The 26,955-nt window shown below is 46.6% G+C and overlaps 1 protein-coding gene across 2 annotated transcripts in view; it reads left to right on the top strand.

Moving 5' to 3' along the window:
• fbxo41 (F-box protein 41) overlaps positions 1–26,955 on the top strand; it is a 218,086-nt gene that overhangs the window by 183,562 nt on the left and 7,569 nt on the right. For both annotated transcript variants that reach the window (XM_069923315.1, XM_069923316.1), the window contains 3 exons: positions 8,418–8,536; positions 12,383–12,541; positions 17,407–17,522. In XM_069923315.1, the coding sequence (XP_069779416.1) occupies positions 8,418–8,536; positions 12,383–12,541; positions 17,407–17,522 (394 nt within the window). The remainder of the gene's footprint in view (positions 1–8,417; positions 8,537–12,382; positions 12,542–17,406; positions 17,523–26,955) is intronic.

Genomic DNA, 26,955 nt, shown 5'->3' with positions numbered 1-26,955 from the left:
GTGTTCAGGATTGTTTTCTAAATCAGTTAGTAGAAGAACCGACTTGGGATGGTGTAATACTGGATCTCCTGTCAGGGAACGAGCTAGATCAAGTAGCGGACATTAATGTTGGAGAACCAATTGGGTCTAGTGACCATAATTCTGTTAGTTTTGGGGTAGTTTTAAGGAAGAGCAAGGAGAGGCCAAAAGTTGAGGTTCTGAATTGGAAAAGAGCAAATTTCGTAGGAATAAGAAGGGATTTGGGGAGTATTGAGTGGGACAGGATATTTTCAGGTAAGGATGTTAATGAAAAATGGAGGATATTCAAAAAGGAAATTTTGAGGGTACAGAGTAGTTATGTCCCAGTCTGGATCAAAGGAAAGGCTGGAAGTCATAGGGAGGCTTCGTTTTCGAGGAATATTGGAAATTTGGTTAGGAGAAAAAGGGAGGTGTACAAGAGGTATAAAGAGCAGGGAGCTGAGAAGTTGAAGGAGGACTACAAGGAGTGTAGAAGGAATCTTAAGAAAGAAATTAGAAAGGCCAAAAAAAGGCATGAAGAGGCTTTGGCTGACAGAGTAGAAATAAATCCAAAGGGTTTCTATAAGTACATTAAAAGTAAAAGATTAGTGAGAGATAAAATTGGACCCCTTGTAGATAGCGAGGGTAGGCTGAGTGAGAAGTCTGAGGAAATGGGGGAAATTTTGAATGATTTCTTTGCCTCGGTATTCACTAGGGAAAAAAATGTTGAACCAGTTGAAGTAAAGAAAAATAGTGGGGAGGTCATGAAGCATATAAGGATAACCGAGGAGGTAGTGATGGCTGTGTTAAAAAAGATAAAAGTGGATAAATCTCCCGGACCGGACAAAATATTCCCTAGGACACTCAGGGAGGCTAGTGGACAGTTACTGGGGCCATTAACAGAGATATTTAGGATGTCACTGGCCACGGGGGTGGTACCAAAGGATTGGAGGGTGGCGCATGTAGTTCCTCTGTTTAAGAAAGGGTCCAAATGCAAACCTGGGAATTATAAGCCTGTAAGTCTGACGTCTGTGGTGGGCAAGTTAATGGAAAGTGTTCTGAGGGATGCTATTTACAAATTTTTGGAGGTACAAGGATTGATAGGGAGTAATCAGCATGGTTTTGTCAGGGGTAGATCATGCTTGACAAACCTGATTGAGTTCTTCGAGGGGGTTACAAAAAAATTTGATGAAGGGAAAGCTGTGGATGTCGTCTATTTGGACTTTAGTAAAGCTTTTGACAAAGTTCCCCACAGGAGGTTAGGAAAAAAGGTGGAAGCATTAGGTATAAATAAGGAGGTAGTGAAATTGATTCAGCAGTGGTTGGATGGAAGGTGTCAGAGAGTAGTGGTAGAAAATTGTTTGTCCAATTGGAGGCCGGTGACTAGTGGAGTTCCTCAGGGTTCGGTCCTGGGTCCACTATTGTTTGTTATATATATTAACGATCTGGATGTAGGGGTAGAAAATTGGATAAGCAAGTTTGCAGATGACACAAAGATTGGTGGTGTTGTGGACAGTGAGGTAGATTACCGTAGATTAAAAGGTGATTTAGGAAGGCTGGAGGTGTGGGCTGAGAAATGGCTGATGGAATTTAATACAGATAAATGTGAGGTGCTGCATTTTGGAAAGGCAAATTTAAATAGGTCATATACATTGAATGGTAGACAATTGAGGAGTGCAGAGCAACAAAGGGATTTAGGAGTTATGGTAAATATTAACCTCAAGGCTGATACTCAGGTAGATGGTGTGGTGAAGAAGGCATTTGGAATGTTGGCCTTCATAAATCGGAGTATTGAATTCAAGAGTAGGGAGGTTATGATGAAATTGTACAAGGCATTGGTGAGGCCAAATTTGGAGTACTGTGTACAGTTTTGGTCACCAAATTATAGGAAAGATATAAACAAAATAGAGAGAGTGCAGAGAAGGTTCACGAGAATGTTGACAGGATTTCAGGGTCTGAGTTACAGGGAAAGGTTGTGCAGACTGGGGCTTTTTTCTCTGGAGCGTCGAAGATTGAGAGGGGACTTGAAAGAGGTGTTTAAGATTTTAAAAGGGACAGACAGAGTAAATGTGGATAGGCTTTTTCAATTAAGAAAGGGGGAGATTCAAACTAGAGGACATGGTTTAAGGTTGAAGGGGGAAAATTATAAGGGGAACATGAGGGGAAATTTCTTTACGCAGAGGGTGGTGGGGATGTGGAATGAGCTTCCGGCAGATGTGGTCGAGGCGGGATCATTGGTTACATTTAAGGAAAGACTGGATAGTTACATGGAGAGGAGAGGACTGGAGGGGTATGGACCGGGTGCTGGTCAGTGGGACTAGGAGGGTGGGGATTTGCTACGGCATGGACTAGTAGGGCCGAACTGGCCTGTTCTGTGCTGTAAGTGGTTATATGGTTATATGGTTATAAATACAATAGAGAAATCCTACCATGAACCTCTACCACCTAAAATGACAGAAGGAGAAGACAACGAAATGAACTGACTCACTATATAAAAGTAAAAGATAAAAATTTCTTGTTTATTTTATTAAGTGACAACATTGTTTAAAGGATTCAATGTATCTTATAGATTGAACTTTGAATAAATGGGAAGGGGGGAGAGGGAGGGAGGGAAGGGAGGGGGGAAAAAGGGGAGAAAATGACACTATATATTCAAGTGAAAAATGTCTATGTATTTTGGTCAATATGGTTTATTGTGTAAAAAATAAAAAATTTTAACAGTAAAGAAGTGTTTTGAGAGGCTGGTGTTGAAGCAAATAAGCTCCTGTCTGAGCAGCGATGTGGATACATTCCAGTTTTCCTATCGTAGCAACAGGTCTACGATGGATGCCATCTCACTGGCTCTATACAAAGCCCTGGAGCACCTGGACAGTAAAGATGTATTACATCAGGGTGCTCTTTATCAACTACAGTTCAGTATTGAACACCATCATCCCCTCAAAACTGATCGGCAAAATCCAAGACCTGGGGATTAACACCCCACTGTGTCATTGGATCCTAGATTTTCTCACGTCCAGACTACAATCAATGACGGTTGGGAAGAACATCTCCACGATCTCCATCACTATTGGAGCACCACAGGGCTGTGGCCTTAGCCCCCTGCTCTACTCACTTTACACCTATGACTGGGTGGTTCGGTTCAACAATAACACCATCTGCAAATTTACCGATGATACCACGGTAGTGGGTTGTATAAAGGACAGGGATGAGTCAGTTTACAAGAGGGAGATTGAAAACTTGGCTGAATGGTGCACCAACAACAACCTCGCACTCGTGTCACCAAAACTAAGGAGTTGTTGACTTCAGGAAATGAAATCCAGTGATCTTTGGGGGATCAGAGGAGGAGAGGGTGAACAAATTTAAGTTCTTGGGAGTCACTATCTCGGATGATCTTCCCTGGACCCAACACACCAATGGCATCGAGAAGAAAGCAGGAGTTTGCAGAGGTTTGGTATGACACCAGGAACCCTGGCAAATTTCTACAGATGTGTGGTGGAAGGTGTGCTGAGCGGTTGCATGACGATCTGGTATGGGGACACCCCTGAGTGTAAGGCCCTCCAAAAGGAAGTGGACACAGCCCAGGACATCACAGGCAAAACCCTCCTCACCATCTCAGGGATTGCTGGCATCGGAGAGAAGCAGCAGTCATCAAAGACCCACCCCACCCAGCACACGCTCTGTTCTCGCTGCTGCCATCAGGAAAGAGGTGTCGGGGCCAAAGGACTCCCACCAGCAGGTTCAGGAACAGCTGCTGCCCCTCCACCATCAGACCCGTCAATGACAAACTCACGCAGGGACTCGTTTAAAGACTTTGACTTATGCACTTTATTGTTTTATTTTCTCTCTCTCTGTTGCACAGTTTGTTTATTTGTTTACATATGTACTTTGAGTCAGTTTATTTTTGCACTAAGTGGTTAAGCTGCGTGGCCCATAGGAAAAGGAATCTCAGGGTTCTGTGTGATGTCATGCATGTAGTCTGACAATAAATCTGAAATCTGACTGAATGATTGACTCAAGAGGTGGATAAGGTAGTCGGGAAGTCAGGAGAGCTAGACAGAGGTGTGAAGGCCTTGGCAAGTTGGATTAAGTAAAATCCCAAGGTGTTCTATACATATGTGAAGAACAGAGGGTAGAACTGCTCATGGATAGTGGAGGAACATCTGCCTTGAGGCGGAAGAGGTAGAGGAGGTCATCAGTGAAGACTGCTTCATCGTTCACGAGGGAGAAGGTCATTGACAAATGTGAAGTCAGTATCGATTAGGCTAACGTTCTGGAAAATGTCATGGTTAAGAAAGTGGTAAATGTTGGAGCTTCTGCTTATCATCAGGCTAGATAAATCCCCAAGCCCACATAAAATATATTCAAGGTTCCCAAGGGAAACAAGGGGAGTGTTTGCTGAGCTGATGGCAATGATCTTTGCCCCTTTCCTGGTCACAGGAATGGTACCAGCTGTTTGGAGAATATCAATGTAGTTCCCTTATTCAAGAAAGGTCATAGGCAGAATCTTGGGAACTATAGATCAGTGAGCGTGATGTCAGTGGTGGACATACTATTGGAAAGGATTCTTACAGATAGGACTTGCAAGCATTGAAAGAAGCAAAGTCTCGGGGCAGAGAGGGATATCTGTTACGGGGATGGGTGCTCGGGGCAGAGAGGGGTCCCTGGTATGGGGACGGGTGTTCAGTGCAGAGAAGGGTCCGTGGTATGGTGGTGGGTTTTGGGGCACAGAAGGGTCCCTGTAACAGGGACAGGGCTTGGAGCAGAGAGGGGTCCCTGGTATGGGGAAGGGTTCTCAGGGTAGAAAGGGGTCCCTGTTAGAGGGACGGGTGTTCAGGGCAGAGAGGGGTCCCTGGATTGGGGACAGGTATTCAGGGCAGAGAGGGGTCCCTGGTTCGGGTTGCTGCTCAGTGATGATCAGTCATGTGTGGAGGGGTCTTGGAACGCTGGAGGACTGAGTCTGGCATCCCTCTCTTGCCTGCTCCCTTCTGCCCTCTCCTCTCTCCCCCTCCCCAGCCTTCCCCTCCCCTCCCAGCTCAGGATGAGGCGTTAATCTTGTCCCCAATGACCACTTAGATTATGAGATCTGAGAGCGGTGCCAAAAATAAATTTAAAAATAGATTAAAAAGCTAGAGAGGAGCTTCAGGGAGACAGTCACCCCCAAGTCAGGAGGCAGGTTACTGGGAGAGGGAAGGGGAAGAGGCAGACAGTGCAGAGCCCCCCCTGTGGCTGTTCCCCTCGAGAATATATGCACTGTTTTGGATATTGTTGGATGGGATGACCTATCAGGGACAAGACAATGTGGGCACATCTCTGACCCTGAGGCTGATCCCCGCCCCCCGGCTCAGAAGGGAAGTGGGGAGAAGAGGAGAGAAGTGGTGATTGGGGACTCTCTAGTTAGACAAGTCAGTACGAGGTTGTGGACGAGATTGAGGCTCCCGGATGGGATGTTGCCTCCCAGGTGCCAGGGTCAGGGATGTCTCTGATCGAGTTCATTGCATTCTGGAGGGGGAGGGCGAGCGGCCGGATGTCGTGGTCCACGTGGGGACCAATGATGTAGATAGGAGTAGGGATGAGGTCCTGAAGAGGGAATATAGGGAGTTAGGGAAGAAGTTAAAAAGCAGGACATTAAGGGTGGTGATCTCGGGATCGCTGCCTGTGCCACGCACCAGAGAGGGTAGGAACAGGAAGTTGTGGCAGATGACCGTGTGGCTGAAGAGTTGTTGCAGGGAGCAGGGGTTCAGATTTGTGGATCATTGGGAACTCGTCTGGGGAAGCTCTGACCTGTACAAAATGGACGGGCTGCACCGGAACTGGAGGGGAACCAATATCCTGGCGGTCATGTTTACTGGAGCTGATGGGGAGAGTTTAAACTCGTTTGGCAGGGGGGTGGGGGTGGGAATCAGAAAGTGAGGGCAGAGATTAGGGTAGAAGGACAAAAGCATGATTATATGTGTTCTGAGTTGGTGAGGAAGGACAGGCAGGGGACAAAACATAGAGAGAGACAGTCAGAGGGGTTGAAATGTGTCTGTTTCAATAAGGAATAAAGGGGGTGAACAGAGCTTGGATCAGTACGTGGAACCACGATGTTGTGGCCTTTACAGAGACTTGGCTGGAGGAAGGGCAGGATCAGCTGATACAGGAACTGGGGTTTAGGGGTTTTCAAAGGAATAGGATGGGAGGGAGAAAAGGGCGGTGATGTGGGAGGCGGGTGTTGTGGAGTAGCATTACAGATCAGGGATAGTATCAGGAGTAAAACAAAAGTCTGCAGACAACGTGATTGAAGTAAAAATACAAAGTGCTGGAGAACTCAGCAGGTCAAACAAACAGTGTTTCTCCAACATTGTGTTTTTACAGGGATAGTATCAGAGCTGTAGAAAGGGAGTGTCTACGGAGTTGGTGTGGATGGATGTCAGAAATTGGAAGGGAACTTTCACAACTGGGAATAGATTCAAGATTCAATTTGTGGTCATTTAATTTAAAGCAGTGTCATATTACACGAAATTGCTTTTGCCTGCTGTAAGGGCAGCCAGATTCACCATCAGCAGAAATTGCCTGAAGTCCCTCTTACAGTCAGAGAAAGTGAAGTAAAAGGAGTCCCCCAGAGTCGCCGAGTGTCTGCAACCCCTGTAGCCACGCAGAGTCCAGTACAAACCATTGGCAATCTGAGCTCCAGATCCAAGCCTCCGATAAGATTAGGAACCTTTCTCACATCCCGGTTCCGATACCTGGTACCCCCTTCAGCCATTTTTGAGCCAGGTTCCAGCAGTCTGCAGCTTCCAGTAGCCCATAGCCTGTGTGGGTTCCTCACCTCAAGTCACCAACAACCTGCCAGCTGCAGAACCCCTCTCTGGTCCCGTGGGTCATCTCCTCTGCTCCTCCTTCTTAGATGGCCAGTCCTCTACTTCCCTGGAGTCTGTAACCTCTCGTGCCTGCTGCCGATCAGAGAAGCCACCATCTTGGGCACAAACGTCTCAGTTGACAGGTTTTAAATATACTTTAAGCCCCCAAGTAGCCTCAGAATACTGAACCTATCTGGTTTTTTTGAGGAGGTAGCAAAATAAATTGATGAGAGTCAGGCAGTAGATGAGGTCTATATGGATTTTAGTAAGACATTTGTCAAGGTCTTCCCTAAGAAACTCGTTCAGAAAGTCATGAGACTCGGGATCAGTGGAACCTTGGCTGTGTGAATAAAAAATTGGCTTGCGTGTAGAAAGCAGAAAGTAGTAGTGGAAGGTAAGTATTCTGCCTGGAGATCGGTGACTAGTGGAGGGACCGCAGGGATCTGTTCTGGGACCCCTGCTCTTTGTGATATTTATAAATGACCTGGATGAAGAGGCGGAAGGATGGGTCAGTAAGTTTGTGGATGGAACGAAGGTTGGAGGAGTTGTGGGTGGAACTGAAGGTTACAAGAGGATATAGACGGGATGCAGAGTTGGCCAGAGAAGTGGCGGATGGAGTTCAATCCAGATCAGTGTAAGGTGATGCATGTTGGAAGATTGTACTTGAAGACAGAGAACATGGTTAAGGGCAAGATTCTTAACAGTGTGGAGGTACCGAGGGACCTTGGTGGCCAGGTCCGTAGATCCCACAAGGTTGCTGTGCAGGTTGTTAGGGTGGTTAAGAAGGCATTTGGTATGTTGGCTTTCATTTGACAAAGTGTAAAAGCAGTTACAAGTGTTCAGCTCTTTAAAACTCTGGTTAGACCACATGGAGTATTGCCTACAGTTCTGGACTCCTCATTACCGGACAGATGTTAATGCTTTGGAGAGGATGCAGGGGAAATTTACCAGGATGTTGTGTGGATTGGAGAATGTGTCACATGAAGCAAGGGTGGCTGAGCACGGTCATTCCGTGAGAGTTGGGGGAGGGGGAGCAGGGAGATGTAAGATGGCAATAGCAAGGTCCAGAGGACATCTGTTTCAGGTGAAAGGAGTAAAATTTAGGGGAAACATTAGAGGTAAGTTTTTTTTTCAGAGAAAAGTGAGAGCTTGGAATGTATTGTGAGGAGTAATGGTGCAGTCTGGTAGCAGAGGGACATTTAAAAGGCTCTTTGGCAGGCCTAAGGCTATAAGAGGCTGGAAAGGGGTAGATCGATCTTAGATTAGATTTATATAAGTCAGCGCATTGTCTTTGCTGAAGGGCCTGTGTTGTGCTGTGATATGTCCTCTGTTCTGTCGAATTTGCATTGGTACAACTCAATCCTGTTAGGTTATTCCTTATAGATTCCAGCAATTTCCCTGTAACTGTTATTCTCTCTTGGTTCTTGGCTTTCACTTGCAGACCTTTAACCTGTTGGAATGGCCCAAGAATTTTCCAATCCAAGTTTGCATGAACATGATGGGCTGAGAGGCCTCACATCCCTGTCACCTGTGGTGATTCTGATCCATGTTGTTCTATTCTCTCAATCTCTTTCCCTTCAGCCACCAGCCGACTCGATTCAACAACCGTAGCCTGCAGATGATCGGGCGCTGTTGGCCGTACTTGCGAGCGTTGGGAGTTGGGGGTGCAGGATGTGGACTGCAGGGTCTAGCCTCTTTGGGTAACTATGGGTCTTTTAAGGTGTTATTTCCAGTTCATCTGTTGAGTTCACTACATTTAACTACAACGTCATCATGTATATTTATTTGCGAAACATTACATGACAATCTTTCATCAGAGAAAACACCACCACAAAGTACAGGCCCTTCGACCCTCCATGTTGTGCTGACCCATATATTCCTTTAAAAAAATGTGCTAAACCCTCCCTACTCCATAACCCTCTATTTTCTTCCATCCATGTGCCTGTCTAAGAGTCTCTTAAATCCCCCCAATGTTCCAGCCTCCACCACGATCCCTGGCAAGGCATTCCAGGCTCCCACAACTATCTGTGTAAAAAAAAAACACTTACCCTTGACATCTGCACGAAACTTCCCTCCCTTCATTCTACAGAGTCCTCTGGAGTTTGCTGATCCTGCCCTGGCAAACAGGCACAGGCCGTCCACCCTATCTATACCTCTCAGAATCTTGTCGACCTCTATCGAGTCTCTTCTCATCCTTCTACTCTCCAAAGAGAAAAGTCCCAGCTCTGCTAATCTTGCCCCAAAGGGACGTGTTTCCCAATCCAGGCAAAATCCTGGTAAATCTCCTCTGCATAATGGTTGGATACAGAAACTTTGCAAAGCTTGATTGGGACAGGCTGTTTATGGGTACAGGAGTGACCGGCATGTGGGAGATAGATGGGGAAATGAGTAGTCGACCATCTGGCCCTTCAATCCTGCTCCACCAGCAATAAGTTAATGATTGATCTGGCCATGGGTTCAGCTCCGCCCCCCCCCCGCCCCCACCTTAAGATAATGACTATTCTGGCCGTGGGCTCAACTCCACCTTCCCACCTTAAGATAATGACTGATCTGGCCATGGCCTCAGCTCCACCTCCCCATCTTAAGATAAAGACTGATCTGGCCATGGGCTCAGCTCCACCCCCCCCCCTGCAAGATCATGATTGATCTAGCCGTGGGCTCAGCTCCACCCCCCCTCCCCCCACCTTAAGATAATGACTGATCTGGCCATGGGTTCAGCTCCACCCCCCACCCCCACCTTTTCCACGCAACCCCTAATTTCCCTACAATGACATGTTCTACTGCTGCTTTGGGCAGAGAATTCCACAGATTCACCACCTCTGGGAGAGGCAGTCCATCTCCGTCCTAAATTTACTCCCTCAACTTTGACCCTATGTCCCTTAGTTCTGGTCTCATGTACCAGTGGCAACAACTATCCTTGCCTCAATCGTATCTATCCCTTTCATAATTTTATATGCTTTTATAAAATCCCTTCTCATTCTTCTGAAATTCAGCTAGAATAGTCCCAGGTAACTCGATCTCTCCTCCTAGGCTAATCCCTTCATGTCTGGTATCAACCTGGTGAACTTCCTCTGAACCGCCTCCAGAACTGTATATAGGAGACCAGAACTGCACACAGTTCTCCAGGTGAACCCTGCACAGTGGCAGCAAAACCTCCCTTCCCTTAAATTCAGAAGAGGCCACTTCTCGAGCACTGGATACTGTAAATGATGCTTACACATTCACAAGCGAAGACTTGCTTCTCTCAGAGGGACCTGTTTGCGGCCTTGAATGGGAGCGAGCGAGAAGGTGTAGGTTCCATATATACTCGTTGTATAGTTGATCCCATGTAAAAGTCAACCCCTCCTCTATTTTTGGCCCCAGCCTCCCTCCCATCCAAGCTCCCAACGCCCCGACCGCAGATCCTCACCCCAGCACCCCCCCATCCAAGCTGCCAATGCCCCGAACGCAGACTTACCACACGGTCCGGCCATCTGAGCGCTTGGCCTCTTGAACGACGCACGTACATACCATGGTCAAAAGTAATATCCATGTGAAAGTTCACCCTCCAAAATTGACCCAAAAGATTGGTCTCCAAACTCGACTACTACACGAGTATTCTACATTATAATTGTTGTGTTTTTTAGTGGCCACGGGTAGTAGATACGTTGACATCAACTTCTCCAATTTTGGTTAAACCCCACCCCCACGTCTCTCTTCCTTTCCCTATCCCTTCCCTTCCTTCCATCCAAGAACTACCCTCGCCCCAATCATTTCGCAGCATTGTTTCTTTTCTTCCCTCCCACCTCAGTCCATCTATTACCACATAGCTGTCGGTCTATCCTCCTTCCCTTCACCCCCTCCTCCCTTCTCCCCACCTCTTTACTCAGCTGGCTGCCTGGATTTTTCTTATTCTGACAAAATGACCTGGCCCAAAACTGTGGTTCCCCTTTACTTTCCCTGGGCGTTGTGTGACCTGCTGAGTTTCTCCGGCATGTTTGTGTATTGGACTCAACCCCAGGGTCCCCAGATTTTGGGAAAAACACGATGCTGGAGAAACTCAGCTGGTAAAACAGTGTCCATTATTTAGCAAAGGTAAAAATACAGAACTGGCATTTCAGGCTTGAGCCCCTCAAGGTGTGGAAACTTGTCAGCAGGCGTCCGAACAACAGGGTGCGGGGGGAGGGTAGGCATGGTCGCAAAGGCAGGATGTAATGGGTGGAGAAGGGATGGAGGGGACAGCAGCCAGTAAGGGGAGGAGGGATGGCTGGGTGAAGTGAGAAGGAAGGGGAGGAGTCTAGAAAGGTGGAGGGGAGCTGGAAGGGGGAGGGGATGGGGGGGAGAGGAGAGCAGGCTAGCAGAAACCGGAGAAGTCGATGTTGATGCCATCTGGCTGGAGAGTGGCCAGATGTTAAATCAGGTATTGTTCCTCCATTTTACGGATGGTCTTGGTGGGATAGTACATGAGGCCATAGACACATGTGAGAATGGGAGTGGGGCACAGAACTGAAATGGTTCTCTGTCACTCATGCAGACGGAGCAAAGGTGCTCAGCAAAGTGATGTCCCAGTCTGCGCCCAGTCTCTCCGATGTAGAGAAGGCCACAGAGCTCTGGATGCAGTAGATCAGTCCTGTGGATACACAAGTGAGGTGTATGAAGGTTCATGTGAAAGGCCTGTTTGGGGCCCAAGATCGTGGTGAAGGAGGAGGTGTAGGCACAAGTGCGTCACTTCCTGTGCTCACAGGGGAAGGTGGTGGGGGGATACACAATTGATGGAGAGGGATGAGTCCACGAGGGAGTCACGAAGGGAGTGGTCCCTACAGAAGGCAGAGAAGGGAGGAGAGGGAAAGATGTGTCTGGTGGTGGGATCCTGTAGTAAGTATCGGAAATTCCAAAGGATAGCGTGTTGGATGCGGAGGCTAGTGGGGTGGTAAGAGAGGACAAGGGGCATTTTTACATTTGCTATATAAAGGTCACTGTTGACCTGCTGAGTTTCTCCAGCATTGTGCTTTTACTTCAACCACAGTGTCTCCAGATTTTCGGGTTTTACTTCCCTTTACATTTTACTTTTACCTCTGCAGATTTTCTGGTTTAACAATCCCATTTTCCTGCCTATTACCATTGTAATTAGCCCCCCTCAATTCAATACTTTTAATTTTGTCTGCTACTTTATCCAGAACTGCGCTAAACGTCAGGGAATTGTCGCCTTCTCAGAAATACTCGATCCAGTACAACTCACATAAGAGTTGATGAAACTCACCAGGTCAGCAGAATCCACATTTTGCGCCTGAGCGAAATCTGATTTCTTCGTCGGGAATCTGATTCAGACCCAAAGCATTGGTTCTCTGACACGTTTATGCATTGCTCTCACCCCAGTTCTACAGATTTTCTTGTACAAGCAGATCTAGTACGGTCTTTCATCCAATTGTCCAGCCCACAGCCTGACTCTGGAAACCTTCCAGGCACACCTGACAAATTCTGCCTCATCTGAATCTTTGCAGAAAGAAGGTACCAGTCAATGTGATTCAGATCAATGTTTTCACTTTTAAATGAAATTTATTCCTCAGCTCGGAACTGTATCCGGTTGCAAGTACTGGAACTTGATCATGTGACAGAAATAAACCAGGAAGTCGCAGCAGAAGTATGTCGGGAGGGTCTAAAAGGATTAGAAATGCTGGTGTTAACATCAACCCCAGTCACACCGAAAGCTCTTCTGCATTTTAACAGTAAGTGTATTTGTTCTTGGAAGCATTCAATACATTTCACACATCTTTGTGGGCCAAGTAGAAAAATGGGCTGAAAAATGGCCGATGAAATTTAATGCAGACAAGGGTGAGGTGTTGCAGTCTGGAAGGACAAACCAAGAAAGGACGTACACGGTGAATGGTTGGGCACTGAGGAGTGCGGTAGAACAGAGGGATCTGGGAATACAGATACAGAATTCCCTGAATGTGGTGTCACAGGTGGACAGGATTGTAAAGAGAGTTTTTGGCATCTTGGCCTCATAAATCAAAGTATTGAGTAGAGGAGTTGGGATGTTATGGTGAAGTTGTACAAGAAGTTGGTCAGGCCAAATTTGGAGCATTGTGTGCAGTTTTGGTCACCGAACTACAGGAAAGATATCAATAGGATAGAAGGAGTGCAGAGAAGATTGACTGGGATGTTGCTGGAACTGAGTTACAGGGAAAGGTTAAACAGGTTAGGACTTTATTCCCTGGAGCGTAGAAGAATGAGGGGAGATTTAATCGAGGTATTTAAAATAATGAGGGTGGTAGAGTAAATGTAGGTCAGCTTTTTCCACTGAGGGTCGGTGAGATACAAACCAGAGAATATGGGTTAAGGGTGAAAGGGGAAGAGTTTAAAGTTTAGGGGGAACTTCTTCACACAGAGAGTGGTGGGAGTGTGGAACGAGCTGCCAGCTGAAGTGAATGTGGGCGCAATTCTATCATTCAACAAGAATTTGGACATGTACATGGATGGGAGGGGCATGGAGGGCTGTGGAATGGGTGCAGATCAGTGGGACTAGGCCAAAAAAAAATGATTTGGCACAGACTAGAAGGGCCAAAGGGGCCTATTTCTTCAATGTTCTATGGTTTTAAGTGGCAATCTCAGCATGGACAGATTGCAGAGATTTTAAGGATGGGCCAAAGTATCTATTTTGACAAAATGACAGTGAATTGTAAGTAGGTAATGATCAGTGAGGAGTGGAGTGCAAGTTAGGCAAGATGGTGAGGGATTTTTAATCTAAAACTTAGCAAATTGGTTTAGATCAGCTGTTCAGTTACCGCTGGTGGTTGAAAAGTGATTACAGATTTAGTAATTCTGGTCCAAGTAGGGTCAGTGTGGCATTAAAGATAGGAACCAAAGTGAAACAAAATGGAAATAGGCCTGTCAGAGACAGAATTAGGTTAGACGGAGAGAATTGGAATACAAAATTGGCTTGGTGAAAGGAGCCAATTCGATGGGATTGTTGTTGGTGTCAATTGTTGAGGATGAGTTTATGGGGTACTTGGAGGTGCATGACAAGATAGGCCAAAGCCAGCATGGTTTCCTTAAGGGAAAGTCTTGCCTGACAAACCTGTTGGAATTTTTTGAGGAAGCCATAAGTTGGCTGATCAAAGGAGATAGAGTGGATGTTGTATTTTGGGATTTTCAAGGTGCCACACATGAGGCTGCTTCACAAGACGAGAGCCCATGGAATGACAGGAAGGGTACAGGCATGGGAATAAAGGGATCTCATTCTGGTTGGTTACCAGTTCCTATGGTGTTCCCCAGGGGTCAGTGTTGGGCCTTTTCTTTTTATGTTGCATGTTAATGATTTGGATGTGGAATAGATGGCTTTGTGGTGAAGTTTGCAGACGATACAGAGATAGGTGGAGAGGCAGGTAGTGAGGATGAAATGGAGAGGTCGCAGAGAGACGTTGATAGATTTGGAGAATGGGCAGAGAATTGGCAAATTGAAAAGTTGGAAAGTGGACGGTCATGCACTTTGGTGAAAAAAATAAAAAGGCCGACTCTGATTTGGAGGTGGAGAAAATTCAAAATTCAGAGGTGCAAAGGGACTTGGGAGTCCTCGTGCAGGATACCCTGAAGATTAACGTCCAGGTTGGGTCGGTGGTGAAGAAGGCAAATGTTGGCGTTCAGTTCTAGAGGGATAACATACAAGACCAGGAGTGTGTTGACGAGACTCTATAAAGAACCGGTGAGACCTCACGTGGAGTAAGGGTACAGTTTTGGGCTCCTTATTTAAGAAGGGATGTGCAGATATTGAGAGGGTTCAGAAATTTAGAACGTGGAACATTCCAGCACAGTACAGGTCCTTCGGCCCACGATGAGGTGCCGACCTATCGAAACTGAGCCAACAATATACACCCAGTCAACAATATAAACCAGGTCAACCAACTAAACCTTCCCTACCTCACACCCATAACCCTCCTTTATGGGCAAGTCTTTAAAATGTTCCTATTGTACCAGCCTCCACCACCAATCCTGTCCATGCATTCCAGACACCTACTCTCTGCATTAAAAAAAAATGTCTGATGTCTCCCTTCGACTTTCCTCCCCTTACACAGATATCTTCTGGGATTTGGTTCTGGGAAACGGGCACTGGCTGTTCACCCTCAGAATCTTGTAGACCTCTATTAAGTCACCTCTCATCCTTCTACACTCTACAAAGCTTGCCTCAGGACACACCTTCTCCAATCCAAGCAACATCCTGGTAAATCTCTGCACCTCCTCTGAATCTTCCACATCCTACCTGTAATGAGGCAACTGGAGCTGAACACAATATTTCAAGTGTATCTAACTAGCATTTTACAGAGCTGCAACATTTCCTCTCGACTCTTGAAATCACTCCCCTGACGAATGAAAGCCTTCATACCTAAGCCTTTTTAATTTGCCTGAACTACTATCAGCCAGTAGCACTTACATCAACAGTGAAGAAGTGTTTTGAGAGGCTGGTGTTGAAGCAAATCAGCTCCTGTCTGAGCTGCGACATGGTTTTCCTATCGTAGCAACAGGTCTACGATGGATGCCATCTCACTAGCTCTATACAAACCCCTGGAGCACCTGGACAGTAAAGATGCATTACATCAGGACACTCTCATCTCCTCAAAACTGATCAGCAAACTTCAAGACCTGGAATTCAACACCCCACTGTGTAATTGGATCCTGGATTTCTCCTCCAGAACAAATCTGAGGATTGGTAAGAACTTCTCCACAATCTCCATCAGTACTGGAGCACCACAGGCTGTGTTCTTAGCCCCCTGCTCTACTCACTTTACACCTATGACTGGGTGGTTCAGTACAACAATAACATCATCTGCAAATTTGCCAATCATACCATGGTAATGGGTTTTATCAAGGAAGGGGATGAGTCAATGTACAGGTAGGAGATTGAAAACTTGGCTGAATGGTCCACCAACAACAACCTTGCACTCAATGTCACCAAAACTAAGGAGCTGATTGTTGACTTCAGGAAGGAAAAGCCAGAGGTGGACGATCCAATGATCAGTGGGGGATCAGAGGTAGAGAAGGGGAGCAAATTTAAATTCTTGGGAGTCACAATGTCGGAGGACCTTTCTTTGACCCGACACACCAGTGGCATCGTGAAGAAAGCACATCAGCCCATCTACTTCCTCAGTAGTTTGCAGTGGTTTAGTATGACATCAAAAACCCTGGCAACTATGTAGAGGTGTGACATGGGGACACCAATACCCCAGCGCATAAAGCCTCCCAAAAAGTAGTGGATACAGCCCAGGACATCACTGGCAAAACCCTCCCCACCATCGAGGACGTGGACGGGGAATGCTGCTGTTGGAGAGCAGCAGCGACCATCAAAGACCCACCCCACCCAGCACACGCTCTGCTCTCGTTGCTGCCATCAGGAAAGAGGTCTCGGGGCCACAAGACCCGCACCAGCAAGTTCAGGAACAGCTGCTCCACCTCCACCATCAGACCTGTCAATGACAAACTCACTCAGGGACTCGTTTAAGGACTCTTACTTGTGCACTTTATTGATTTCTTTTCTAAAAATTCTCTCTGTATTGCAGTTGGTTTGTTTACATTTGTTATCTATTTAGTTATTTATTTGTTCACATGTTTACGCTGTGTACACTTTTTTGCATAACCAATAAGTGATAATTCTGCCTTTCCCACAGAAGAAGAATCTCAGGGTTGTGTTGCTGGTATAGATGACACTTCCCAGCTTCTAATATTTCCCAATCTCAAAACATGTCACCTTCCAAGAGAAGTCAGCCTCGATATTCCGAATTCCATCTTATTCATCCATATAAATCAAACTTCGTAATTGCAGCTGTAAATAGCTTTAATTTTTCACCAAGAATTTGGACAGGGACATGGATGGGAGAGGTATGGAGGGATATGGACTGGTTGCAGTTCACGAGGCAGAAAAATGGTTCTGTGCAGACTAGAAGGGCCGAAGGGGCCTGCTTCTGTGCTGTAATGTTCTCGGGTTCTGTCTGACATGTCTGCTGCACGCTATCCTTATCTGAAACCCAGAGTACGAAGTGTCTTTGAACAGCTGATACTCCTTTGGCTGGGCAGGAAGCTGATTCCCCTTCTCTGCCACGTTTCACTCTTCCTGAGTTTTCCAAAAGTGGAGCTGTATTTTGCTATCCTCTTGTTGACTTTGTCATCAGTTTTAACTCATCTTTAGAAAGTGAATCAAGATGAACCTGTCAACCTCTGAGAGCCCACATGAGGGTTGGTTCCATGTTTTTTTTAAATTTTTTTATTTTTCACACTATAAACCACATTGATCAAGATACATACATTTTCCTTTTCAAATATATAGTGTCGTTTTCTCCCCCCACCTCTTCCCATCCCACCCTCCCTACCTCCCCTCCCATTCATTTAAAGTTCAGAATCTAAGATACATTAAACCCGTCAAACAATGTTGTCACTCAATAAAAATAAACAAGAAGTTCCACTGAGTCAATTCTTTTCATTTCCTTGATGTACATTAGACACAGTTGCCAAAAGGAGTGTTTTTTGTGCCCTGCAACTTTCAGACTCAATTACCTTGAATGTTATTTCTCATCATAACCAGTAATGTTTCTTCCTTCACAAGGTGTTTGTCGCAATTTGAAATCTATTCTGGTGCACATTGGAATAACTGACTACTTTGAGGAACCAGGCAGTCCAGAAGTTCAGAAGTTGTTTGAAGAAATGGTCAGCAAACTTCAGGTAGAGTCTGTGTGTCCTTCAATGTGCAAGTATCAGAAATCTATTTGATCAAACCAATTCCAATTTTTGATTGGTTAATATTGTACGACAAGCAACATGACACCAAATTGTCAATCTGTCATGGCAGCCAAAGTCCACACTGATGCCCTGCATGTCTGGCAGAGGAACCTTTTCTGTCTCGTTTTCCCACCCTCTCTCCATGTCCCTGCAGAATTTCTCACAGGTGCTTAATCTAATTCTGCTTCCAAAGCCCTGATTAACATGACCCTTATAAGCAATTAGCAAGTTCCACATAATTGCCATTTTCTGCATTAAAAAATGTTTATTAGCACATCCCTTTTCAACTCATTTCAAAGAAATACAAAACTGCAGAGGCTGCAATCTTGAGGAACCAATGAGATCCTTGGGGAACACGGCATTGATAGGTAGGAATGGTCATCCAGGTCCAACCACACTACCTCATGTGATAGGTCTCCAGCAATATCCTTGTGAAGCACGGCATTGATAGTTAGGAACGGGCATCCAGGTCCAACCATACTACCTCACATGATGGGTCTCCAGCAATATCCTTGTGGAGCACGGCATTGATAGGTAGGAATGGTCATCCAGTTCCAACCACACTACCTCATGTGATTGGTCTCCAGCAATATCCTTGTGGAACACGGCATTGATAGGTAGGAACGGTCATCCACGTCCAACCACACTACCTCACATGATAGGTCTCCAGCAATATCCTTGTGGAGCACGGTATTGATAGGTAGGAATGGTCATCCAGTTCCAACCACACTACCTCACGTGATCGGTCTCCAGCAATATCCTTGTGGAGCACGGCATTGATAGGTAGGAACGGTCATCCAGGTCCAACCACACTACCTCACATGATGGGTCTCCAGCAATATCCTTGTGGAGCACGGCATTGATAGGTAGGAATGGTCATCCAGTTCCAACCACACTACCTCATGTGATCGGTCTCCAGCAATCTCATTGTGGAGCACGGCATTGATAGGTAGGAACGGGCATCCAGGTCCAACCACACTACCTCACATGATAGGTCTCCAGCAATATACTTGCGAAGCACGGCATTGATAGGTAGGAATGGTCCTCTAGGTCCAACCACACTACCTCACATGATAGGTCTCCAGCAATATCCTTGTGGAGCACGGCATTGATAGGTAGGAACGGTCATCCAGTTCCAACCACACTACCTCAGGTGATCGGTCTCCAGCAATATCCTTGTGGAGCACGGCATTGATAGGTAGGAACAGTCATCCAGGTCCAACCACACTACCTCATGTGATCAGTCTCCAGCAATATCCTTGTGGAACACGGCATTGATAGGTAGGAACGGTCATCCAGGTCCAACCACACTACCTCATGTGATCGGTCTCCAGCAATATCCTTGTGGAACACGGCATTGATAGGTAGGAACAGTCATCCAGGTCCAACCACACTACCTCATGTGATCAGTCTCCAGCAATATCCTTGTGGAACACGGCATTGATAGGTAGGAACAGTCATCCAGGTCCAACCACACTACCTCATGTGATCAGTCTCCAGCAATATCCTTGTGGAACACGGCATTGATAGGTAGGAACGGTTATCCAGGTCCAACCACACTACCTCACATGGTAGGTCTCCAGCAATATCCTTGTGGAGCACGGCATTGATAGGTAGGAACGGGTATCCAGGTCCAACCACACTACCTCACGTGATCGGTCTCCAGCAATATCCTTGTGGAACACGGCATTGATAGGTAGGAACAGTCATCCAGGTCCAACCACACTACCTCATGTGATCAGTCTCCAGCAATATCCTTGTGGAACACGGCATTGATAGGTAGGAACAGTCATCCAGGTCCAACCACACTACCTCATGTGATCGGTCTCCAGCAATATCCTTGTGGAACACGGCATTGATAGGTAGGAACAGTCATCCAGGTCCAACCACACTACCTCATGTGATCAGTCTCCAGCAATATCCTTGTGGAACACGGCATTGATAGGTAGGAACGGTTATCCAGGTCCAACCACACTACCTCACATGGTAGGTCTCCAGCAATATCCTTGTGGAGCACGGCATTGATAGGTAAGAACGGTCATCCAGTTCCAACCACACTACCTCATGTGATCGGTCTCCAGCAATATCCTTGTGGAGCACGGCATTGATAGGTAGGAACAGTCATCCAGGTCCAACCACACTACCTCATGTGATCAGTCTCCAGCACTATCCTTGTGGAACACGGCATTGATAGGTAGGAACGGGTATCCAGGTCCAACCACACTACCTCACGTGATCGGTCTCAAGCAATATCCTTGTGGAACACGGCATTGATAGGTAGGAACAGTCATCCAGGTCCAACCACACTACCTCATGTGATCAGTCTCCAGCAATATCCTTGTGGAACACGGCATTGATAGGTAGGAACAGTCATCCAGGTCCAACCACACTACCTCATGTGATCAGTCTCCAGCAATATCCTTGTGGAAGACGGCATTGATAGGTAGGAACGGTCATCCAGGTCCAACCACACTACCTCACATGATGGGTCTCCAGCAATATCCTTGTGGAGCACGGTATTGATAGGTAGGAACGGTCATCCAGGTCCAACCACACTACCTCACATGATAGGTCTCCAGCAATATCCTTGTGGAGCACGGTATTGATAGATAGGAACGGGCATCCAGGTCCAACCATACTACCTCACATGATGGGTCTCCATCAATATCCTTGTGGAGCACGGTATTGATTGGTAGGAATGGTCATCCAGTTCCAACCACACTACCTCATGTGATCGGTCTCCAGCAATATCCTTGTGGAGCACGGCATTGATAGTTAGGAACGGGCATCCAGGTCCAACCACACTACCTCACATGATAGGTCTCCAGCAATATCCTTGCGAAGCACGGCATTGATAGGTAGGAATGGTCCTCTAGGTCCAACCACACTACCTCACATGATAGGTCTCCAGCAATATCCTTGTGGAGCACGGCATTGATAGGTAGGAACGGGTATCCAGGTCCAACCACACTACCTCACATGATAGGTCTCCAGCAATATCCTTGTGGAGCACGGCATTGATAGGTAGGAACGGTCATCCAGGTCCAACCACACTACCTCATGTGATCAGTCTCCAGCAATATCCTTGTGGAGCACGGCATGGATAGGTAGGAACGGGTATCCAGGTCCAACCACACTACCTCACGTGATCGGTCTCCAGCAATATCCTTGTGGAGCACGGCATGGATAGGTAGGAACGGGTATCCAGGTCCAACCACACTACCTCACGTGATCGGTCTCCAGCAATATCCTTGTGGAACACGGCATTGATAGGCAGGAACAGTCATCCAGGTCCAACCACACTACCTCACATGATAGGTCTCCAGCAATATCCTTGCGAAGCACGGCATTGATAGGTAGGAATGGTCATCCAGTTCCAACCACACTACCTCATGTGATCGGTCTCCAGCAATATCCTTGTGGAGCACGGCATTGATAGGTAGGAACGGGCATCCAGGTCCAACCACACTACCTCACATGATAGGTCTCCAGCAATATCCTTGTGGAGCACGGCATTGATAGGTAGGAATGGTCCTCTAGGTCCAACCAATCTACCTCACATGATAGGTCTCCAGCAATATCCTTGTGGAGCACGGCATTGATAGGTAGGAACGGGTATCCAGGTCCAACCACACTACCTCACATGGTAGGTCTCCAGCAATATCCTTGTGGAGCACGGCATTGATAGGTAGGAACGGTCATCCAGTTCCAACCACACTACCTCATGTGATCGGTGTCCAGCAATATCCTTGTGGAGCACGGCATTGATAGGTAGGAACAGTCATCCAGGTCCAACCACACTACCTCACGTGATCGGTCTCCAGCAATATCCTTGTGGAACACGGCATTGATAGGTAGGAACTGTCATCCTGGTCCAACCACACTACCTCATGTGATCGGTCTCCAGCAATATCCTTGTGGAACACGGCATTGATAGGTAGGAACAGTCATCCAGGTCCAACCACACTACCTCATGTGATCAGTCTCCAGCAATATCCTTGTGGAACACGGTATTGATAGGTAGGAACAGTCATCCAGGTCCAACCACACTACCTCACGTGATCGGTCTCCAGCAATATCCTTGTGGAACACGGCATTGATAGGTAGGAACAGTCATCCAGATCCAACCACACTACCTCATGTGATTGGTCTCCAGCAATATCCTTGTGGAATACGGCATTGATAGGTAGGAACGGTTATCCAGGTCCAACCACATTACCTCACGTGATCGGTCTCCAGCAATATCCTTGTGGAGCACAGCATTGATAGGTAGGAACGGTCATCCAGGTCCAACCACACTACCTCACTTGATCAGTCTTCAGCAATATCCTCTCTGTCAAATACTGTGATATCTTTGAATAATAGCACTGCTCCCGCTCCTTCCCGCTGTTCCGGTCACACCTTTATCTACAGTATCCCGGAACATTGAGCTGTCAGTCCTTATCCACCTTCAACCATGTCTCCATATTGGTGACAACATCCCAATATTCCGTATGACTCCATACCTCAAGCTCATTCACTTATCCTGTCAAGCGTTTTGCGTTAGAATAACGAGTTGCATATGGAGATGTTGTCCAGAAGGTATTTTGAAAACCAAGAGTGAGATGAAAACTGTATGATTTCAGACCTTTTATGAGATAGAAATCTACAGGATTCTTAGAGGCATAGATAGGGTGGACAGCCAGTACCTGTTTCCCAGGCCAGGGACAGCAAACACTAGAGGACGTGTGTACAAAATGAAGGGAGGGAAGTTTAGGGGAGATGTCAGGGGTATTTTTTACACAGAGAGTTGTGTGGGCCTGGAATGCCTTGTCGGGGATGGTGGTGGGAGATGGAACATTGGGGGCATTTAAGACAGGCACATGGATGGAAGAAAAATAGAGGGTTACGCGGCTACATGGATTTAGTCCTTTTTTTAAGGAATATACAGGTCGGCACAACATGGAGGGCCGACAGGTCTTTACAAAGAATTAAAGAAGGAACTTGATCACATGACTGCAAACTGGTCAAAACCCAGTGAGACAAGAATTTACCAACACAGTAGTGTCCCTTCAGCCCATGATGTTGTGCTGACCTTGGTAAACCATCACTACAAAAATCTATTTTTTTCTTAATGAAAGCTCTCAATTTTTTCTTGCATAGCTAAGACATTTGAATGTCCCAGCCTTCACCATCCCCCACGGCAATGTACTCCAGGCACCCACCACTCCAGAAAAAGTTACCGCTGACATCTCTCCTAAATTTTCGTCTGCTCACCCTAAACAGGCAGTGTCCAGTCATTTCCATTTTTGCAGTAGGAAAGGTGCTGGCTGTTTGCCCCCTGTGTATTTTATAACCTTGTATCCCTCTATAAAGTTAAACAGGAAAGTCTGCAAATGCTGTGATTGTAAAGCAATACAATCCAGCACTTGTGTACTGCATGACCTCTCATCCTTCACACAACCACGGTTCATTGAACTTGTGACTCATGACTTACTGAATGAACCATCCATGGGGGAAAAGCACATGCAACTGCTGGAGAAACTCAGCAGGTCAAACAGGGCCTTTATGTAGCAACGGTGAAGGCACATCACCAATGTTTCAGGCTGGAGCTCTTCATCAAGGTGTGGTGGAACATGAGAGATGTCCGAACAAAAGGGAGAAGGGGGGAGTGGTGACATCAGGATAACCGACCTATAATTTCCTTTCTGCTGCCTCTCTCTCACTTCTTGAATAGTAGGGTGACATTTGTGATGTTCCAGTCCTTCAGGAGTATGCCAGAATCTAGTTCTTTCCTGAAAGATCACCAATCCCTTTGCAAACTCTGCAGCTACTTGATTTAGAACTGAGAGTGCGATCCAGCTGGTCTGGGAGACTCATATTCCCTTAGACCATTCAGCTCTCTGAGCACCTTCCCCCGATGGAAGAAAGAGGATTGTAAAGTTTTTTAAAAACCTACAGAAGTCTACTTGAAAACCTGAGGAGGGTAAAGATGAAGTAGAAAGTAGGCCAGCAAATAGCATCAAAGTGCACACTAAAAGCTTCCTCAGATATTTAAAGAGGAAAAGAGACATTAACAAGCTGCTCTAAAAAGCCATCTCATAATATTTACAAATCCTCTCTCGAGGTCCAGTCCCAACTTTGTTTTCCCAGTTTACATACAGGTTGAAGTTGGCTACCATAGCATTGTCCTTCTTACATCTCTTTTCTATTTCCAATTGTAAGTTGTCCCTGCTACTCAAGGATGGATCAGAAAGTTTGCAGATGATATGAAGGTTGGAGGTGTTGTTGTGGATCGTGTGGAAGGTTGTCGAAGGTTACAAGAGGATATAGACAGGGTGCAGCTTTGGGCAGGTAGAGTTCAATCCGGATAAGTGAGAGGTGATGCATTTTTGAAGGACAAACCAGAAGACTGAGTACAGGGTTAATGGTCGGTAACTTAACAGTGTGGAGGAGCAGAGGGATATTGGGGTCCAAATCCCTACAGCCCTCAAGGTCCCTGTCTAGATTGATGGGGTTGTAAAGAAGGTCTGTGTTATGCTGGGCTTCATTAGTCAGGGCATTGAGTTCGGGAGTCATGAGGTGATGTGGCAGCTCTACAAATCTCTGGTGAGACCACTTAGAGCACACATGTCAAACTCTGGCCCGCGGGCCAAATTTGGCCCTCGATATAATTATATTTGGCCCGCAAGATCATATTAAATATATATTAGAGTTGGCCCGCTGGCCGCCGCGCCAGTATAGCACATGCACACTGAAGGTGAAAATGAAGACGCTGGAGGTGTGGAGGAATCTCAGAGTCCCGAATCCCGGGGATCGGAGCGCCGCACTCAGCCCGCCCGGCTCCCGGACACACAGACGCGGCTGGAGTTGGGGACCATCCTCGCTGGGTCTGCGCTTCAGCGGCGATGCCGGACTGAACGTCTCGTTGGCGATGCCTTCCCCCTCGCTCCGTGCGCGGCGGACCCTGCTTCCCGCTCCTTTTGTTGGAGACGAGCCCGGCGCCGTGAGATCGCAGTTTAATCCCTCTCCAACCATGGGAGGGGGGTGGGAGCAACGCACTCTTCTCAGCCAATTCCTCCACCGCCCCGGACGCCGGCGTTTCAACGGGGGGTTCGGGTGCCTTCGTCAGGTGACCGACCTGTTGGTCCAAGACAAGGGGAGAGCGTACAAACTCCACACAGACAGCACCTGAACTCGGGTGAACGTGGAGCTGCGACCCCCACATTCCACATCAGGACTGTGTGTAAGATTGGGAGCAGTGAGACGGAACCTTATTTTGTTCCTGTGATTTAAGCCTTTCTTGGGGTGGGGGGGGGGTCCTTCTCTGACCACTTGCCTAACAATTAACCTAATCAGATGTGGAGTTACCACAATATAACAGTTCTCAACCTTTTTCTTTCCACTCGCGTCCCTGTGCCATTAGTGCTCTGTGATTAGTAAGGGATTGCTTAAGGTAGTCTGTGGGTGGAAAGAAAAAGTTTGAAGACCACTGCTTTAATCATCCCTCATTGACTCGTCATGTGCACAGTTTCAGACGCTAAAGGAAATGGCACAATGACAATGACAATGAAAGAGTTTATCCAAAATTATTATTAAACATTTATTTTAATAAGAAAAAGTTTAACATTACATATGTTGAAAGAAGAGAAAACATGCAGATGTTGTTGAAAATTTTCAATAAATATTTAGTTCGGCCCTCGACTTAGTCCAAGTTTTTAATTTTGGCCCTCCGTGAATTTCAGTTTGACACCCCTGACTTAGAGCATTTCTGCTCACCTCATTACAGGAAGGATGTGTAAGCTATGGAGAGGGTGCAGAGGAGATTCACCAGGATTATGTCTTATGAGGCAAGGTTGGCAGAGCAGGGACTCGATGGACCAAATGGCCTACTTCTATTCCTCTATCTTGTGATCTTCTAACCACCTGCTCAAAAGTCTTATCTATGTTCAGCCTCCCAGATTATCTTCAATTCATCAAAGTCCAGCTCCAGTCATTTCTTTCAAGAGCTGGTGGGCTGCACTTCCCACAGGGGTAGTCATCAGGGAAACCATCCAATTCCATGAATTCCCACACCCTACAGGAGAAGTATTCCACTTCCAAGTCTCCTATCTCTCCTGCACTTTACTATAAGCAACTAAGACCAAATCAGCAATAAGAAAACTGACCCTTCTCACCTGATTCCTGGCCTCAGCTTCTTCTCGCCAAAACCTCTCGAGTCAAAACCTCAATACCCTACTCACTCCTTGGCCGCTCCTATTATGGTCATTCTGCTTTTGCCTCACTTAAACATCCCTTATCAAGGTTAAGGCCCTTTTCTAGGTCTCCCGAATCCTTTACGATCCTTTCTGGTTACTGTGTAATTGTTCTTCCTCCTGACGAACCTATCCCACCTCTCAACCAAAACTCCTTTCCCTACCATGTTTTCCCTGTCTCTGTGGGACTGCCATATCCAGAAACCCACGCATGTGTTGCAAAATATTCCTCCACATTTCTGCCAAATTTACTGTCCCCAGTTCTTGCCTAATCCCATGGTAAGTAGCCCAACCCAAGTAAACACTTTGCTACCCCCCTACCTTCGTCATAGCTATGTTAAAGGTCACTGTGTCAAAAGGTCAAGAGATAATATAACCATTTACAGTGAGGAAACAGGCCATATCGGCCCTTTGAGTCCGCGCCAGTTCACTTGAACAACTCCACTAGTTCCCCCCTCCCATTCTCTGCCCATAACCCTCCAACCCCCTCATATCCATGTACACATCCAATCTTTTAAATGACAGAAGGGACCCTGCTGCAACTATCTCCTCTGGAAGATCATTCCATTCTGCCACCACTCTCTGAGTGAAGAAGTATCCTCTAACATATCTCCTAAAGTTTTCCGCCCCCCCACCCCCCCCTTACCCTTAGCTTATGCCCTCTTGTTCCAACCTCCCCTGCCTTCAGGGGAAAGAGTCTACTCGCGTCTTGTCTATCTTTTCCCTTCATAATTTTAAATACCTGTATCAAATCTTTATTCCAATGAATAAAGTCCCAGTTTCCTTAATCTCTCCCTGTAATCCAGATGCTGTAAGCCAGGCAACATCCTTGTAAACCTTCTCTGCACCCTCTCCACCTTATCTATATCCTTTCTATAATTTGGAGACCAGAACTGAGCCCAGTACTCCAAACCTGGCCTCACCAATGCCTTAAACAGCTGCAGCATCACCTCCCAGCTCCTATACTCTACACTATGATTTATGAAGGCCGGCATACCATATGCCTTCTTAACCACCCTGTCTACATGGGAATCCACCTTCAGTGAACTCTGTACCATAACCCCCAGGTCCCTTCTCTACGTGCCTCAATGCCCTCCCCTTAACTGTATATGTCCTATTCTGGTTATTGTTACCGAAATGCA

Source organism: Narcine bancroftii, chromosome 3, assembly GCF_036971445.1.
Source record: "Narcine bancroftii isolate sNarBan1 chromosome 3, sNarBan1.hap1, whole genome shotgun sequence".
Taxonomy (NCBI): Eukaryota; Metazoa; Chordata; class Chondrichthyes; order Torpediniformes; family Narcinidae; genus Narcine; species Narcine bancroftii.
This window is presented reverse-complemented; position numbering and strand designations above follow the sequence as displayed.